Genomic DNA, 15,075 nt, shown 5'->3' with positions numbered 1-15,075 from the left:
CCCGAGGCTGCACAGCCAGTAAGTGACAGAGAGCTGGGAAAGGAACCTCTGTGTTTTAATTTCACGCCAGTTAGGGCTCTGGGCTCAGAGGCTGGGAGGTCTCCTCGCTTCTACTCCAGGTATTTTCACGAGCAGGAGACAGAATGAGACCGTAGGCTGGTCCCTGAATCCCGATGGAGCCGTGGAGGAAATTCTGGCAGGAACATTCAAAGGCACTGACAGCGGGATCCTTCTGACTGACAGTATCAGGGACTGAGGGGTCACTTTGAACACATCACTGATGCCAGGGAGACAGCTGCTGGGTACAGTGGAACACCGTAGTTTGGAGAAAAACCTGTCTTACCCTCTCTGTGTCTGCTTCTAGGTCTGTCTTTTCAAAGTATTGATATTATACCCGAAAGCCAATTTATCTTACCTGATCATGCGTCTCCATTTATCCTTAAAAAAAAAAAAAGCTTCGGGAACTAGGTGGTAGCCACTCAGATGCTAGATTTCATATGCGGAGCCCGGCACCAAGGAAGATGAATACTGAACCAGTTTTCAAACTCGGGGTTTGCCTCTGGACACCGTGTCTTTGATAATTACGGACAACCACCTGGGGGCCAGGGCTCGCTTCCCCGGGGACACGTTTCAATTCCTCCCTTCTGTGCAGGAGCTGCTTTCCCTGCAGACTGAGACCTCCCAGCCTGCACTGCCGGCAGCCACGGCAGCTCGCGGGCACACAGAATCAGGGCCCCTTGCCCCGAAGCTTTCCGAGCTGAGCATCCCGCACCCTGCAGGCCCTTGTCTGGGCACCTTCCACTCACGCTTCGCTTTGGGCACCTTTTCACTTTCTCAGTTGAATGAAGCAGTGCACGTGTGTGTGGTTTTTTCCTAATCTCAATAAAATTCCCAAACAGTGCCGTCAGACTCGGCGAGAGGTGCTCTGGGAACCCACCCAACCCACCAGCGGGAGGAGAACTGCGCAGGAAAAGGACTTGACTTGTTCCCAGGGGCGAGCGCTACGATGAACCTAAGTCATCTTCAAAACTGATGAAAGGCCCCAAACAGCTTGCCCGGTAGTGTGTTGTCAACTACACCAGGGTCCTGGGGTGTAGGATGTTGGACTATGAGGGACAAGGAAGCAAGCTAGCGTTTTAAAAAAGTCGCCTGTGCCACATGGCATTTCATACCCGACCCAACGCCCCTCTCCCCTGTGCCCCCCTCCCCCAATATAAGCTGGGAAGCCCTGCAAATTCCGGTGGGCCAGAAGCATCAGTTATGTTTATAACCAAGGTTCGGAACACGCTGGAAACTGTCCCCCTGTAATGGGGGCATAGATCCCACCGTTCTATCAAGTGTCAAAGCACACCATTCTACCCAGCTGCTGCGGAGGTGCTGCTGAAAGGGCCCTCGGGCCCACGACCAACACCTATTAAGCAGCCGGCCTAAATGCTCCCCTTCCAACCTCTGACATCACCCTCAGGGCAGGCAGACACAATTGCTGAATTGCGTACGAAAATCATAGTTTTATTGTCCATACAACCGAAGGTTTAACTCGGACTCCTGCTTTCTTTCCGAGCTGGATAAAGAAGCGATTCTTCTCCTGGAACAAATAAGCACAGTACACTATTGTAATCTAAGAAACAGGCACTATTTATGTATGGGAAAGCCTTGCTCTCAACAGGGCTAACAATCCGAGGGCCCGTGAGCTGCTGTTTCGGCAGCTGTGTAAATGCTGAGCGGCCGAAGTCGCGGATAAGGAGATGCTAGCAGCGGCAGACAGGTGGCGGGGAGCACCCCTGGGAGCACCCCCTCCGCCCAAGCCCAGATGCCTCCCTGCTAGTTCAGCAAGCACGACTCGTAGGTGGGGACCATGTACTTGATGTTGATGAAGGCGTCTTCACCCCCGTAGCGCTCGAAGGCCTCTAGCGTCTCCTGGATCAGGTCGCCGATGTTCTCCCGCTTCTGCTGGCTGTAGTCGATGCCGTCCCCAGAGTTCACTGGTTCATGCAAACAAACACACAGAGAGGCCCATTACTGCGTGGCGCTTTCCCAAAAAGTCCTATGCATGGGTCTAGGCACGGGTCTCCAAGGCCTATGCCTTGAGACTCAAGCATGTAATGTTTGACATTGACATGGATCAGTCAACGTCGGACCATTTGACATGATCCTGGTAGAGTCTCAGGAGTGGTGACAGATAGACCAGAACACAAAATCCCACTAGAAGGGAACTGATGAAAGGTCAGCAGAGCGTAAACGAAAGTGAGGTGCTGAAAAGTCATCGCAGCTAGAGACATCAGGGCGTAAATGAAAACCAGGTGACCTGCGGTTACAGCACAGCTCACAAGTCAGGGACTCAGTCTCAGACACGGTAATTACATCAGGAGTGTTCTCCCAGACCCTGGCTTCTTCAAAGCCCCAAGATGGCCTAGTTAGAAGGAAGGGCCCATGGTCAGACGAGGGTGCTGGCTTTGTGTGATCGCAGACAGACACACGGTGTAGTGGAGGGCTTAGCCTGTGTCTGGGGCTTGCATCCGAGGGGTGCACGCTGTCCCCTCCAGGCCTCATTAACCCCGGTGTTCAGCCTCTGCTAGTACCCCTACCCCCCCCATCACTGGGGGTGCAGCTGGGAGCAGGGATGGCCTCGCCTGCCATCTCTTCCTCATCTCTTCCTGAACGCCCCATCCTAGTCCTCAGTTATGGCTTCACAGGGACGGGAGCTCTGCTGGTGCTGAGGTCTAAGTCCAGGCAGGTTGCCTGCCCCGGGGGTCGGGGGGGCACACCTGGAGGACCTGGCCGAAGTCTCACCTCCCTGAGCCTGGAAGTGACTGTTCAGCTGCCTCTCAGACTCTGCGGGAAGGGGTTCCTGGGCTGGCCATCCACGCCCTGGGTGGGAGCCTGGGTCTCATGGTCTCAAAGTGTTTGGATATGAAGCATCTAATCGCGTTCTACCTGAGAGATTACCCAGGTGCGTGGGGGTCTGCTTCCATCCAGAGAACAGAAATTCCACCTAATAACAGTCCTTGTTGTTTAGTCGCTCAGTTGTGTCCGACTCTGCCACCCCATGGACTGTAGCCCCCCGGGCTCCTCTGTCCATGGGATTTCCCAGGCAAGAATACTGGGGTGGGGTGCCATGCTCTCCTTCAGGAGATCTTCCCGACCCAAGGATCAAACCCGCGTCTCCTACATCAGCAGGCGGGTTCTTTATCATCTGAGCCACCAGGGAAGCCCAGGAATAGTCATGGCCGGCCTGTGAGTTGTATTTCCCACCCAGATTTCTAAAGGCTTCAACACTGCTCATTCTCCCAGTAAGCGAGTCATCTTTGTGCCGTTGCTGACACTACCCCACCTGATCTATGATGAAAGGAAAGGGCCACAGGGTGGGCTGAGAGGCTGGGGGGATGGTGAGGACGAGGGCTCAGGCCAGGGACGCTACGGGGAGAGCAGCCACAGCTGGAAAATGTGCACTCTCCCAGGTGAACGTGTGTTCATTTTATTCAGATTTCAATACAGCTCCCAATTCATATCTTGCTCGAATGTGAAACGGGGCGGGGTGGGGGGGAATGGCATTTCAAAGCTGTTTTTCCCCAGTTATTTTGAACATTTTAAAAAAGACAGAGTAGTGGTTCAGACCAGTAATAAAGGTAACAATTACAATCCCACACAGCATAGATAAGCAGTTCTTTTGCTTGAGTTTCCCAGAAACTTGTTAGAGAAATATCACTGTCTTTTGTAACGCAGAGAAAGGACATGGTTCTCCTGATTAGTTTCGTTTGGTGGGGGGTGAGGGCAGGCAGAAATACTACTAATTTTCAGAAAGAGAAAGGTTATGAGTTACACAGCTATGGTGCATATCCATTTTTCGTAACGAATGAACTTAAAATGGTTTGTAAAGCCATCGTCATGAGGTGGATTTTGCCCTTCTCATGGTGGAAGCCTTTCTGCTGTGAAGGAGAAAGATGAATTTAAGGTAAAGGCTGATTTACAGAGTAGCTGATCACCTGAAATATTCATACATGCTAGCTGCCCAAGATAAACAAGAGATAGGGTGTTTGAACAAAGAGTTCTTGCCTGGTTGTTTTTCAGCTAAAGGTAAACTTTAAAAATCTATACAGACAAATACTTAAATAGTTTAAAATCAAAAAAAGATTTACAGGGTGGTCTGAGGAGAGAGTCAGTGCAGCCAGGATCTCCCACCAAGAAGAACATGGTGCCCATCCACTTGGCGGGGAGGTTTCCAACACCACGAGGTTTGGAGTTGGATTAAGAGAGAAGGGGCTTCCCAGGTGGCTCTGTGGTAAAGAACCCGCCTGCCAATGCAGGAGACACAGGTTTGATCCCTGGGTCAGGAAGATCCCCTGGAGGAGGGCACGGCACCCCACTCCAGTATTCTTGCCTGGAGAATCCCATGGACAGAGGAGCCTGCTGGGCGACAGTCCACGGGGTTGCAGAGTCGGACGCGACTGAGCGCACACGGAAGAGAGAGAATGAGGAAGAAGCTTGTGTGCATGTGTGTGTGTGCCCGGTGGGCAGGGGTTGGTGATGTGTGTTACAGGAGAGAGGAAAAGATGCTAAGGAAGAAGTTCCCAAAGAGAGGAGGGCAAAAGCAACACAGTCCAAAAAAGGTGCAGCAGGACCAGAAACAGGTCACGTGTGTGACAAGGGAGGCCGGGAGGAAGGCGTGTGTGAGGGACAGGGTCGGCTCCCGGGATTCCGAGGGGGGCGCTGAAGGAAGGCCAGCGACAGTGTCTGGGCTGGTCCCTGAGGGCCCCCCACTCCCCGCCCTGATGACATTCCTGTTAAACTCCCCTGCTCACGAAACAGGTGGACTTAGGGGGTAGTTGGCAGGATGCAAGTTTGCACGGCCTGCTGAGCCCTGGCAAAAATGCCCCAGGCGCAGGTGGCAAGGGTGACTGGTGATGGTGCTGAGTTGTGACAGCCTTGATCCAGTTCCTGATAGACAAAGACACGTAAATTAATCGCCAATAAATGGCGCCTTTTGTTGGGCTGTTAGTCAAAAGGTCAAGGACTGAATAGATCACGGGACCGACATATTTTCCTGGTGGGGGCAGAGAGGGGTGGGAAAGTGCACGCAACGGAAAGCTTAACACGCCCTGTTTGTCCCGCTGCCTCCCAGAATGCTCTCAGGACAAGCAGCGCTTTATTTCAATAGTGACCTATTCTTACTTCTTAAAAAATATGTAACTGTAGGAGTAAGAAAGCTATGTAGCTTTTTTGTTTCTCAGCAGTGCATAAACCAAGTGATAAAAAGAACAGAGCAGAATAACAGTTGCTTATTGAGAAAGGGAGTTGGAGTTGGAATATTCCGTGATTGCAGAATGTGTATCCCTGGGGGAGGAAAAAGCCCAACAAAGGAGCACCGTCCCTTCCTTTGGGCGTGGGAGGGATGAGCAGGCACGGTTGAGGGTCAGGCCACATTGAGGGGCAGGTGAGCGGGGCGGTCTCCATTTCAGAACTGCTCGAGAGTCAGTTTCTTTGAGAATCTGAGTCTGAGGCGATTAGGTTGAGCTCCTCATTTTAAATATGTACGACGTCGCAGGAAAACACGCTTGTGAGAACAGGATGCTTTAAGAACAACCCCGATGGTTGTGTACAATTGTCAGTTCTGGTTAGGATGATGACATTTCAATTTAGGAAGCTAGGAGTCTATTTTCTCTCCAATAGCTGGAAAGATACATTGAAGAAGGAAAAGATGTTTATTATTTATAACCAAACAAACAGGACCCGGAACAACAGTTCAAACCAGACTTGGCATTTCTGAGGGAATACTACATAGGTAGGCTAGAACCAGGGCTTCCGTTTCTCCTCCTAGAGGTCTTTGTGTACCGGAGACGAGCCCCGACTGCTTGAAAGTCTCTTGGTTAAGAATTATCAGGTTGGCCAAAAAGTTTGTCTGGAGTTTTACATAAGCTCGTACAGAAAACCCCCAAGGAAGTTTTTGGACAATCCAACATTTTGACGATGCTTGTCATTCTGAACGTTGAAGTGGTTTTGGATTGTGTAGGCAGTATGTTGCAGCAAGGGCAGCCTCCTTTTCTACCTAAGCCTGTTTAAACAGCCCCCACCTGGATGCTTGGAGAAGGCCATGGCCCCCCACTCCAGTACTCTTGCCTGGGAAATCCCATGGACCGAGGAGCCTGGTGGGCTACAGTCCATGGGGTGGCTAAGAGTCGGACACGACTGAGCGACTTCGCTTTCACTTTTCACTTTCTTGCAATGGAGAAGGAAATGGCAACCCACTCCAGAGTTCTTGCCTGGAGAATCCCAGGGATGGGGGAGCCTGGCAGGCTGCCGTCTATGGGATCGCACAGAGTTGGACACGACTGGAGCGACTTAGCAGCAGCACCTGGATTCTTCCTCTGCCTCAGGGCTGTTTTGGTCAGCACTGGCTGGTATGTGTGTCCCAGTCTTTCTGCTGTCAAGGGCATCCTCCCAGTGAATGAACTCGTGGTTGTGAAGTGACCATCATGCCCCCTCGCCCCCAAGGCGTGGCCAAGACATCAGACCTTCACACAGGTGCATATCTGCTAGGCAGGGGACCTGGCCTGGCAACAGACCCATATCATGGAGGGTTTTGATGAAACAGTCTCTTCGCATTTTTACAATGTTTATACTGTGTAAAAGCTTTCTTCTTTTCTTTAGTTACTACTATTATAGGAAAAAGGCAGGAAAAGAAGACAGAAGCCAAGTGGGAAAAAGAACACTTTTGGTGGCCAGAGCAAAGTCTTCCCAGGTTGCTGCTGGTGGCACCTCCGGCCATTCTGAAGGGTGATGGGCTCTTGGTAGACAGCACAAGATGTGCTCATGCGGGCTCATGCCAGATGGAAAAGACGAGGCTCTTGCCTTTGGGGAGCTGGCCAAGGTCCCCGGAGGTCACATTCATGCCCACCAGACTGAGTCTGGGCTGCGGACCCAGCCCAGAGCCCCGTGCAGCTGGCCTCTGTCCTGCTGCTGGAACCCTACTGGAGACTCTCCTGGGAGAATGCTTCTCTGTGAGGGCAGGCCAGACTCCGAGCCCCTTTATCCCAGGACAGGAAGAGCCACGGAAGGAAGCACGGGAGGGCACGGGACCCTCAAGGAGGGTCACATCCAGGTTTGGATATTTCTGACTCCAGTGTTTTGACCAATACTCTTAAGTGTGTCCTGGAGAAGGAAATGGCAACCCACTCTTGCCTAGAAAATTCCATGGACGGAGGAGCCTGTTCCAACAAATGAAATAATTGATAAACTTGACCTATTCCTTCTGCTTCCCAGGTGGCTTAGTGGTAAAGAATCTGCCTGCCAAGCAGCAGATGCTGGAGACGCCAGTTCGATCCCTGGGTCAGGAAGATCCCCTGCAGGAGGAAATGGCAGCCCAGTCGGGTATTCTTGCCCAGAGAATCCCATGGATGGAGGAGCCTGGCGGGAAGGCAGGAGCGCACCGAAGGCTAAATTATAGTCACTGGGGTAGCAAAGAGCTGGCCACGACTTAGTGACTAAACCACTACCGCCACTTACGCTCTCTGGTCGAGACTAAGAAAGAAGTGGACACATCTAGACAGAAGCAGCGCTTACCCTGGTCCTGCAGAAGTGCAGGCGGGTGTCCTCCACACGGTGGACGGGCTGAGCGTCCGCGGGTGGAGGCGCTGTGCCCACCCCACCCATCATTCTGAAACCGTCCTGACCTGGGGGCCTCTCAGAGCCGATGCACCAGACAATCTTCAAGACAACACCAGCGTGGGAAACTCAATTAAAAACCACCAGAGTGAATCCAGAAATGGTAAGCAGTGACTCAAGGGAGGTCCAGGCTACTGTTATCCATCTTTTTTCACACTGCATACCAACTTTTGGAAGCTCCGATTTTGTGGTGTAACCCACATGCCCAGTGACAGCAGTGCTCTGTGTTGCCTCTTACGTGTACGAGGGCCCTTGAAATAGCTGTGAAAGTGAAAGCCGCTCAGTGCCCGACTCTTCGCCACCATGGAATTCACCATGGACTCTAAAGTCCATAGAATTCTCCAGGCTGGAATACTCGAGTGGGTAGCCATTCCCTTCTCCAGGGGATCTTCCCAACCCAGTGGAAACTAGCAAATATCTCAGGCAAATAAACAGATTAACCTGACAGAACAGCATCCACCGCAGCCTTTGGCAGCAGCGGCCGGAGAGCCAGGCAGAGCCCTTGTCTCACCGCACCGAAGGTGAGATTTTAAAAAGTACTAACAGAAGAAACGAAGCCATTTCTTTCTGGATCAGAAAGCGCTTTTTTTGTTTTTTGGGTTTTTTGGTTTTGGTTTCTCAAATGTTGAACTAAATCATTTGAAGAGCTTTCAAGTCCAATTGAAAGGGATTTTCCCTGTTAAGACCCATAATCAGTGATGGCTTCGGCCTCAGCTAAAACTGCACACCTTCTGCCTGGGTCTGCATGATGCCACCTGCCCTGCAGAGAGACTGAGCCCTTGGGGCCTGGGTTCACACGTCCGCAGCATGTGTGTGGACTCTATTGCAAATATCATTCTTATAAGATGTTCTTATAACATCACAGATGTTCTGTTGGATGATTCTGAACACATTTCCAGTTCTGGGTTTAGTGGATTTAGTAGTTATGAAATGGGGATGACCCCAAACAGTAATTCTGGGTTTAGTGGATTTAGTAGTTATGAAATGGGGACCCCAAACAGTAATTCCTTATTTGCGCTAGTTGGTATTTAGACAGAAATGTTAGTTGTAGTGGAATAAAACTAACATTTTCAAAAGATAATCTACTAAAAAGATGACTCATCATTAAAAAAGATTTCATTAAAAAGATAGCTCTTTTTTTGCCTTTTTTTTTTTTTTTTGCATTTCTTTTCCATGGGGATGGTCTAGATCCCTGTCTCCTGCACAATGTCATGAACCTCACTCCACTGTTCATCAGGCACTCTGTCTATCACATCTAGGCACTTAAATCTATTTCTCACTTCCACTGTTTAATCATAAGGGATTTGATTTAGGTCATACCTGAATGGTCTAGTGGTTTTCCCTATTTTCTTCAATTTGAGTCTGAATTTGGTAATAAGGAGTTCATGATCTGAGCCACAGTCAGCTCCCGGTCTTGTTTTTGTTGACTGTATAGAGCTTCTCCATTTTTGGCTGCAAAGAATATAATCAATCTGATTTCGGTGTTGACCATCTGGTGATGTCCATGTGTAGAGTCTTCTCTTGCGTTGTTTGAAGAGGGTGTTTGCTATGACCAGTGCATTTTCTTGGCAAAACTCTATTAGTCTTTGCCCTGCTTCATTCTGCATTCCAAGGCCAAATTTGCCTGTTACTCCAGGTGTTTCTTGATTTCCTGCTTTTGCATTCCAGTCCCCTATAATGAAAAGGACATCTTTTTTGGGTGTTAGTTCTAAAAGGTCTTGTAGGTCTTCATAAAACCGTCTTCATAAAACTTCAGTTTCTTCAGCGTTACTGGTTGGGGCATAGACTTGGATAACTGTGATATTGAATGGTTTGCCTTGGAGATGAACAGAGATCATTCTGTCGTTTTTGAGACTGCATCCAAGTACTGCATTTCGGACTCTTTTGTTGACCATGATGGCTACTCCATTTCTTCTGAGGGATTCCTGCCCGCAGTAGTAGATGTAATGGTCATCTGAGTTAAATTCACCCATTCCAGTCCATTTTAGTTCGCTGATTCCTAGAATGTCAACGTTCATCCTTGCCATCACTTGTTTGACCACTTCCAATTTGCCTTGACTCATGGACCTGACATCCCAGGTTCCTATACAATATTGCTCTTTACAGCATCGAATCTTGCTTATATCACCAGTCACATCCACAACTGGGTATTGTTTTTGCTTTGGCTCCATCCCTTCATTCTTTCTGGAGTTATTTCTCCACTGATCTCCAGTAGCATATTGGGCACCTAATGACCTGGGGAGTTCTTCTTTTGGTATCCTATCATTTTGCCTTTTCATACTGTTCATGGGTTTCTCAAGGCAAGAATACTGAAATTAAAAGACGCTTACTCCTTGGAAGAAAAGTTATGACCAACCTAGGTAGTATATTCAAAAGCAGAGACATTACTTTGCCGACTAAGGTTCGTCTAGTCAAGGCTATGGTTTTTCCTCTGGTCATATATGGATGTGAGAGTTGGACTGTGAGGAAGGCTGAGTGCCGAAGAATTGATGCTTTTGAACTGTGGTGTTGGAGAAGACTCTTGAGAGTCCCTTGGACTGCAAGGAGATCCAACCAGTCCATTCTGAAGGAGATCAACCCTGGAATTTCTTTGGAAGGAATGATGCTAAAGCTGAAACTCCAGTACTTTGGCCACCTCATGTGAAGAGTTGAGTCATTGGAAAAGACTCTGATGCTGGGAGGGATTGGGGGCAGAATGAGAAGGGGACAACCGGGGATGAAATGGCTGGATGGCATCATGGACTCAATGGACGTGAGTCTGAGTGAACTCTGTGAGATGGTGATGGACAGGGAGGCTTGGCGTGCTGCGATTCATGGGGTCGCAAAGAGTCGGACATGACTGAGCGACTGAACTGAACTGAACTGAACTGGAAAAGATAGCTCATAATACTTATGAATTTATGGTTTCTTTCAGTCTTTCACCTTTTAATTTGAATTAAGGAAGGGTGAGAAGAGACACAGATATATTTTGTTTTTTTGATTTCAAGACCTAGATTAAAGTGTCAACATTTGTTTTGCCAGAAATATCCCCTTTGGGGTTTGCTTAGATCCAATTTACTTTATAGAAATAGCATTAACCTGTTTTGCAATAAAAGTGCTTTCTCCCATAAGGTTTGGAAAATTACAGTGGAAATAATTGTAAACTTTAGTCTGATTCTTTCTGGAGATGAGAGAATGGAAGTGGAAGGCAAGAGGGCAAGACAAGCCAGGGCAAAATTCATTTTTTTCTACATTGAATAAGAGAAGAAGCCTTTTGGGGAGATGTTTTGAGGTTATCTACTTCTAGAATCCTAAAGAAATGCTTTCATTTTTTTATTTTTTAGCTTTGCTATGTCACTTTGAGGAGATTCATCTTTTCCCCCCTTAGTGATAACTTGACTTCATAATCTCTTGGAAAGTGACTGTTTGCAACGTACCCTTAAGTCTGACCATATGATGGATATTTCCAGAGTGTTGGTTCATGGCGGATGTGAATCAAAGTTGCAATGGTTTTGCAACCACAGACTTACAATAACCAGAGCATATGTCATACTAGAGACGCCCAAGGGCTTAAACACTCCAAATCTCTTCAGATCTTGTTGACATTAATGAAATTCACAAGATTTCTTTCCTCTGAAGATAAAAGCTTTGAAGCAAGATCTGGATTCCCAGCTGGATGTCTGTCTCTCTCCCTCTCCTTCTGATGCAGGAGCTGGGTAACTAAAGCCAGAGGTTCCTAGCCCATCATAGTTTTGAAAGTTCAAGCAAAGGTTTTCATCTCTGAATGGGGCACTGATCACTGGTGAAACTGAAGGTATCACGGATCTTGACCTAATCATGAATTAAATATTTAAGTGCTCCTTCAGACAACTGCCATCTCCTTTCTGAACAACTGCCATTTTCCAAAGTAGATTTGTTCTATAGGAAATGAACAATGATAACATTGGGGGGTATCATGACACAGTGGGAAAAAACATTGAATTTCAAAGGCAAATAACCTGCAATGTACGGTTTCAAACCTTAGCAGCTGCAATGTCCAATAACTTACTAGATGGTTAACTATGGACAGGTTACTTGATTTCTCTGAATCTCAGTTACCATCCCTATAGAAAGAAAGAACTGAGTTTGGGTGAGCTCTGTTCACCCCAACATTACTTTGTATAAAACCACAATACAACATCAGAACAAGCTTTTGGAAGTGAAGGTTATTCAATAGATGCACTGTATTTCAACTGAAAAGATAATCACAAAGCTACTGTATAATTCTTCAAAGTAAGCCACAAAACTTGTAAGTACCAAATCCAGCTTTCACATAAGTTCTAAAAAAAAAAATCCCAAGGAACCAATGTTTATATAGTTGTCGTTTAAAAAGAGAACACTGTCAAAAACTCAAATTATTTATTGACACACTACCCCAAATTATTCCATTCTGCTACTTCAATAAGTCAATATGGATTTTGATGTGTTAGAATAAAGACCAAATGTATGGGCGAATTTTTATATATATTCAGGTGACAGTGATTTGGTCAAGACCATGTAAAGGCAAATTGGATTCATCTCTGATCAATGACTATTTTGACTTGAAGTTATATTGAGAAACATAGGTAGGTTCACTAGTTTATCCCTCTTTGGGATAACTACACTTATAGGTTCAGTCGCCATTGGACTAACCTGAAATCCTAGCAGTGAAGCAGCAGTGCCTCCCTTTTCTTGTTGGCCCACGTGATTCAGTGAACATTCAGTGAATACCCAAAGGAAAAGGAGCAGAGTGTTCTAAGTCCAGCTCTTGTCCCAATTCTATTTCCTGCGGGCTTATCTCACAGTGGAGTAATAATAACAACAATAATAATACTAGCATAAGGTCATTTGAGAGCTAAGAACGGCTAGATGAGTTAGATGCTATTCCTGTCCCAGCACAGAGAAGCAACCTGAGGTGGAGGAGGTGAAATCACTCGGTAAAGTGATACAAGCCGTACACGATGCTGGGGTGCTGAGAAGGAGAAGCGGTGGGAGGCGTCTGCGGAGGGAGAACGAGAAGGTGATGGGAAGATCCAGAAAGAGAGGTCTAGGTGTCCTCCGCCAGCACAGACAGCGTGCAAGGGACCAAGAACTTGGTTTTTCTAATTCTAGGAGAATTTTAGCCCTGCAGAGAAGGAATGGCATCTGGAGAGCAGGTCTCTGGGACTATACATGTCGGGGGGATGCTCTACTGCCTGCAAGCAATCAATGCATGCTTCCCAGGGCAGCAAACTGTTCATCTTGGCCTCATTTTTATGCTACAGACTATTCTGCTATCTTTCCTTCCTTATACAAGCCCTTGAAATAGTGACATCCTTTACCAAGATATGTGCAGGAAGACAAAATGAAGGCTGACTTGATTTCAAGGACTTTTTTCAGGGCCATACGATACAGACAAAAGGAGAAGGGGGCAGCAGAGGATGAGATGGCTAGATAGCATCACTGACTCAGTGAACATGAATTTGAGCAAACTCTGGGAGATGGTGGAGGACAGAGGGGCCTGGCGTGCTTCAGTCCACGTGGTCGCAAAGAGTTGGACATGACTCAGTGACAAGAACAACACAACACAGGAGGACTGTGGGAAAATCCTGGGATAAGCATCACATTCCGTCCCTCCCACTCCCCTCCTTACAAACACTTATGACTTATTTCTAGACCTGTAGGTATTGGTTCTATGGTCTTACAGGAAAGGGAATCATAGGCTTTGATCTGCCTGAGGCAGGAAAACAGCCTCAGACCACTGTCCAGACTGCCTTTGCTACCTGTAGATGGACACCTGGTAATCAGACCAGAGGGGCTGGGGAAACCTGTAACTATAGAAGAATAGGAAGAGGGTGAGACAGTGTAAAGGAGAAACTTTTTATGACTGTCTGGATGGTCTTCTGATACCCTTTTAAAAAGTCAGATTCAAGCCACAGATATAGGGGAAGTTTACGAATCAAATTTCAAGGTTCCTGTGGTCCATGAAGACGAGGGAAGTCTCTAGTGTTCCTTTAGGAAACTGTACCTTGGGATTCTTGAGTAGTAGCACTTGATCGGATTGAACGCCTGTGTGGAGGCATTCAGGGGGCTTCCCCCACCCCTAGCCCCTGAGCCCTACCCTCTAGGTCAGCGCTGACTTCACTGGAAGCATGAGCCTGCGTGGTGGCTCAGATCGGGGCTCTTCTCCGTGTCTGTATTCAGCTTGTGGCGGGCAGTGGTCTCCGTAATAAACCCAGTTGCAGAGCTTCTCTGGCCCACCCTGGGTAGCAGCTAACAGTCTACTTGGTCTTTCAAACTCTCCTCTTCCTGATTTGCCCTGCAGATTAATTTCCAGTCACTTTCTCCTGATTAATAGCCAACACCTCCACACTGTATGAGAGACCAAATTCAAATTCCTGATGGAGCCCTCTGTCTCTACCCTCCCTTATGAAGTCAGTCTCATATTTTGCTCCTTCCCAAGACCATCTGTTTCACCCAGATGTGGATTTTTTCCTGGCCCCAGTGGGCATAATTTTCACTCATGTCTTGAAAAGCCCCCTCTCCCTTCTGGGAAAGTCCAACCTCATTTCTTTTCAAGGATAGTTTTGGATTTACTTACCCTGTGGAGTTGACTCCACAATCTTTCTTTTGAATTCCTAGAGCTGTGGTCAGTAATCCCTCCATGGCCCTTATGAACATGTCCATCTAGAACCCTTAGGAAGTCATTTATGAAACTTAGTTTTCCTGTATTTTACCACCTCTTGAAGGATAGGATCACACTACTTATGAACTTTGTTTGTTGGCGTCAAATACAAATTGAATATTTGTAAAAGGGATGAATGAATGAGTGAATAAATTATTACTTTTTGTGTTTACTCAATCGAGATATAAGCAAATTTGGTTCAAGTAAATTGTATGTTAAATATAATGCCCACAATTTGCCCGATACCTATTCTTTATTTACTATTTACAAACTTGTGATTTCTTATCCTGGAGATAATACTTATGTGGATTCAGGAAGGTTGGGTATAAGTACATACAGGGTCTATATAGTTAGATAGCCTTATCTCTTCTCCAAAATCCTCCTTGATTTAAAGTGGAGTTTCCTTGGGTTAGGCTTCCCTGGTGGATCAGAGGGAATCTGCCTATAATGCGGGAGACACAGAAGATCCCCTAGAGAAAGGAATGGCTACCCACTCCAGTATTCTTGCCTGGAGAATTCCCTGGACAGAGGAGCCTGGTGGGCTACAATCTATGGGGTCACAAAGAGTCAGACATGACTGAGAGACCAACATTTCACTTACTTGGGTCACCCTTTATTTTGAGAAGAGAAAGCTTTCTTCCTCCAGAATGAAAAAAAAAATCATATTACCTTATTTTATCAATATCTAAATTTTGCTTAATATAGTTTCTTTCCTAGCTATTAATACCTGATAATTCTCAGTCAGAAAAATAAAT

The 15,075-nt window shown here is 47.1% G+C and overlaps 1 protein-coding gene across 2 annotated transcripts in view; it reads right to left on the bottom strand.

Annotated features, from left to right (window-relative positions):
* Nucleotides 1,317–15,075, bottom strand: part of PACRG (PARK2 coregulated) — a 540,483-nt gene continuing 526,724 nt past the window's right edge. The window contains exons 5-6 of one of the 2 annotated variants that reach the window (XM_018053445.1): nt 1,862–1,982; nt 1,499–1,585 (exon numbers count right to left, since the gene is read on the bottom strand). In XM_018053445.1, coding sequence (XP_017908934.1) covers nt 1,510–1,585; nt 1,862–1,982 — 197 coding nt within the window. In that variant the 3' untranslated portion in view covers nt 1,499–1,509. Of the gene's footprint in view, nt 1,983–15,075 lie in introns of both variants that reach the window. The other variant, XM_005684960.3, reaches the window with a different exon arrangement.

This window comes from Capra hircus, chromosome 9 (assembly GCF_001704415.2).
Source record: "Capra hircus breed San Clemente chromosome 9, ASM170441v1, whole genome shotgun sequence".
NCBI classification, from domain to species: Eukaryota; Metazoa; Chordata; class Mammalia; order Artiodactyla; family Bovidae; genus Capra; species Capra hircus.
Note: the sequence above shows the minus strand (reverse complement) of the source record. Positions and strands in the feature narration are given on the sequence as shown.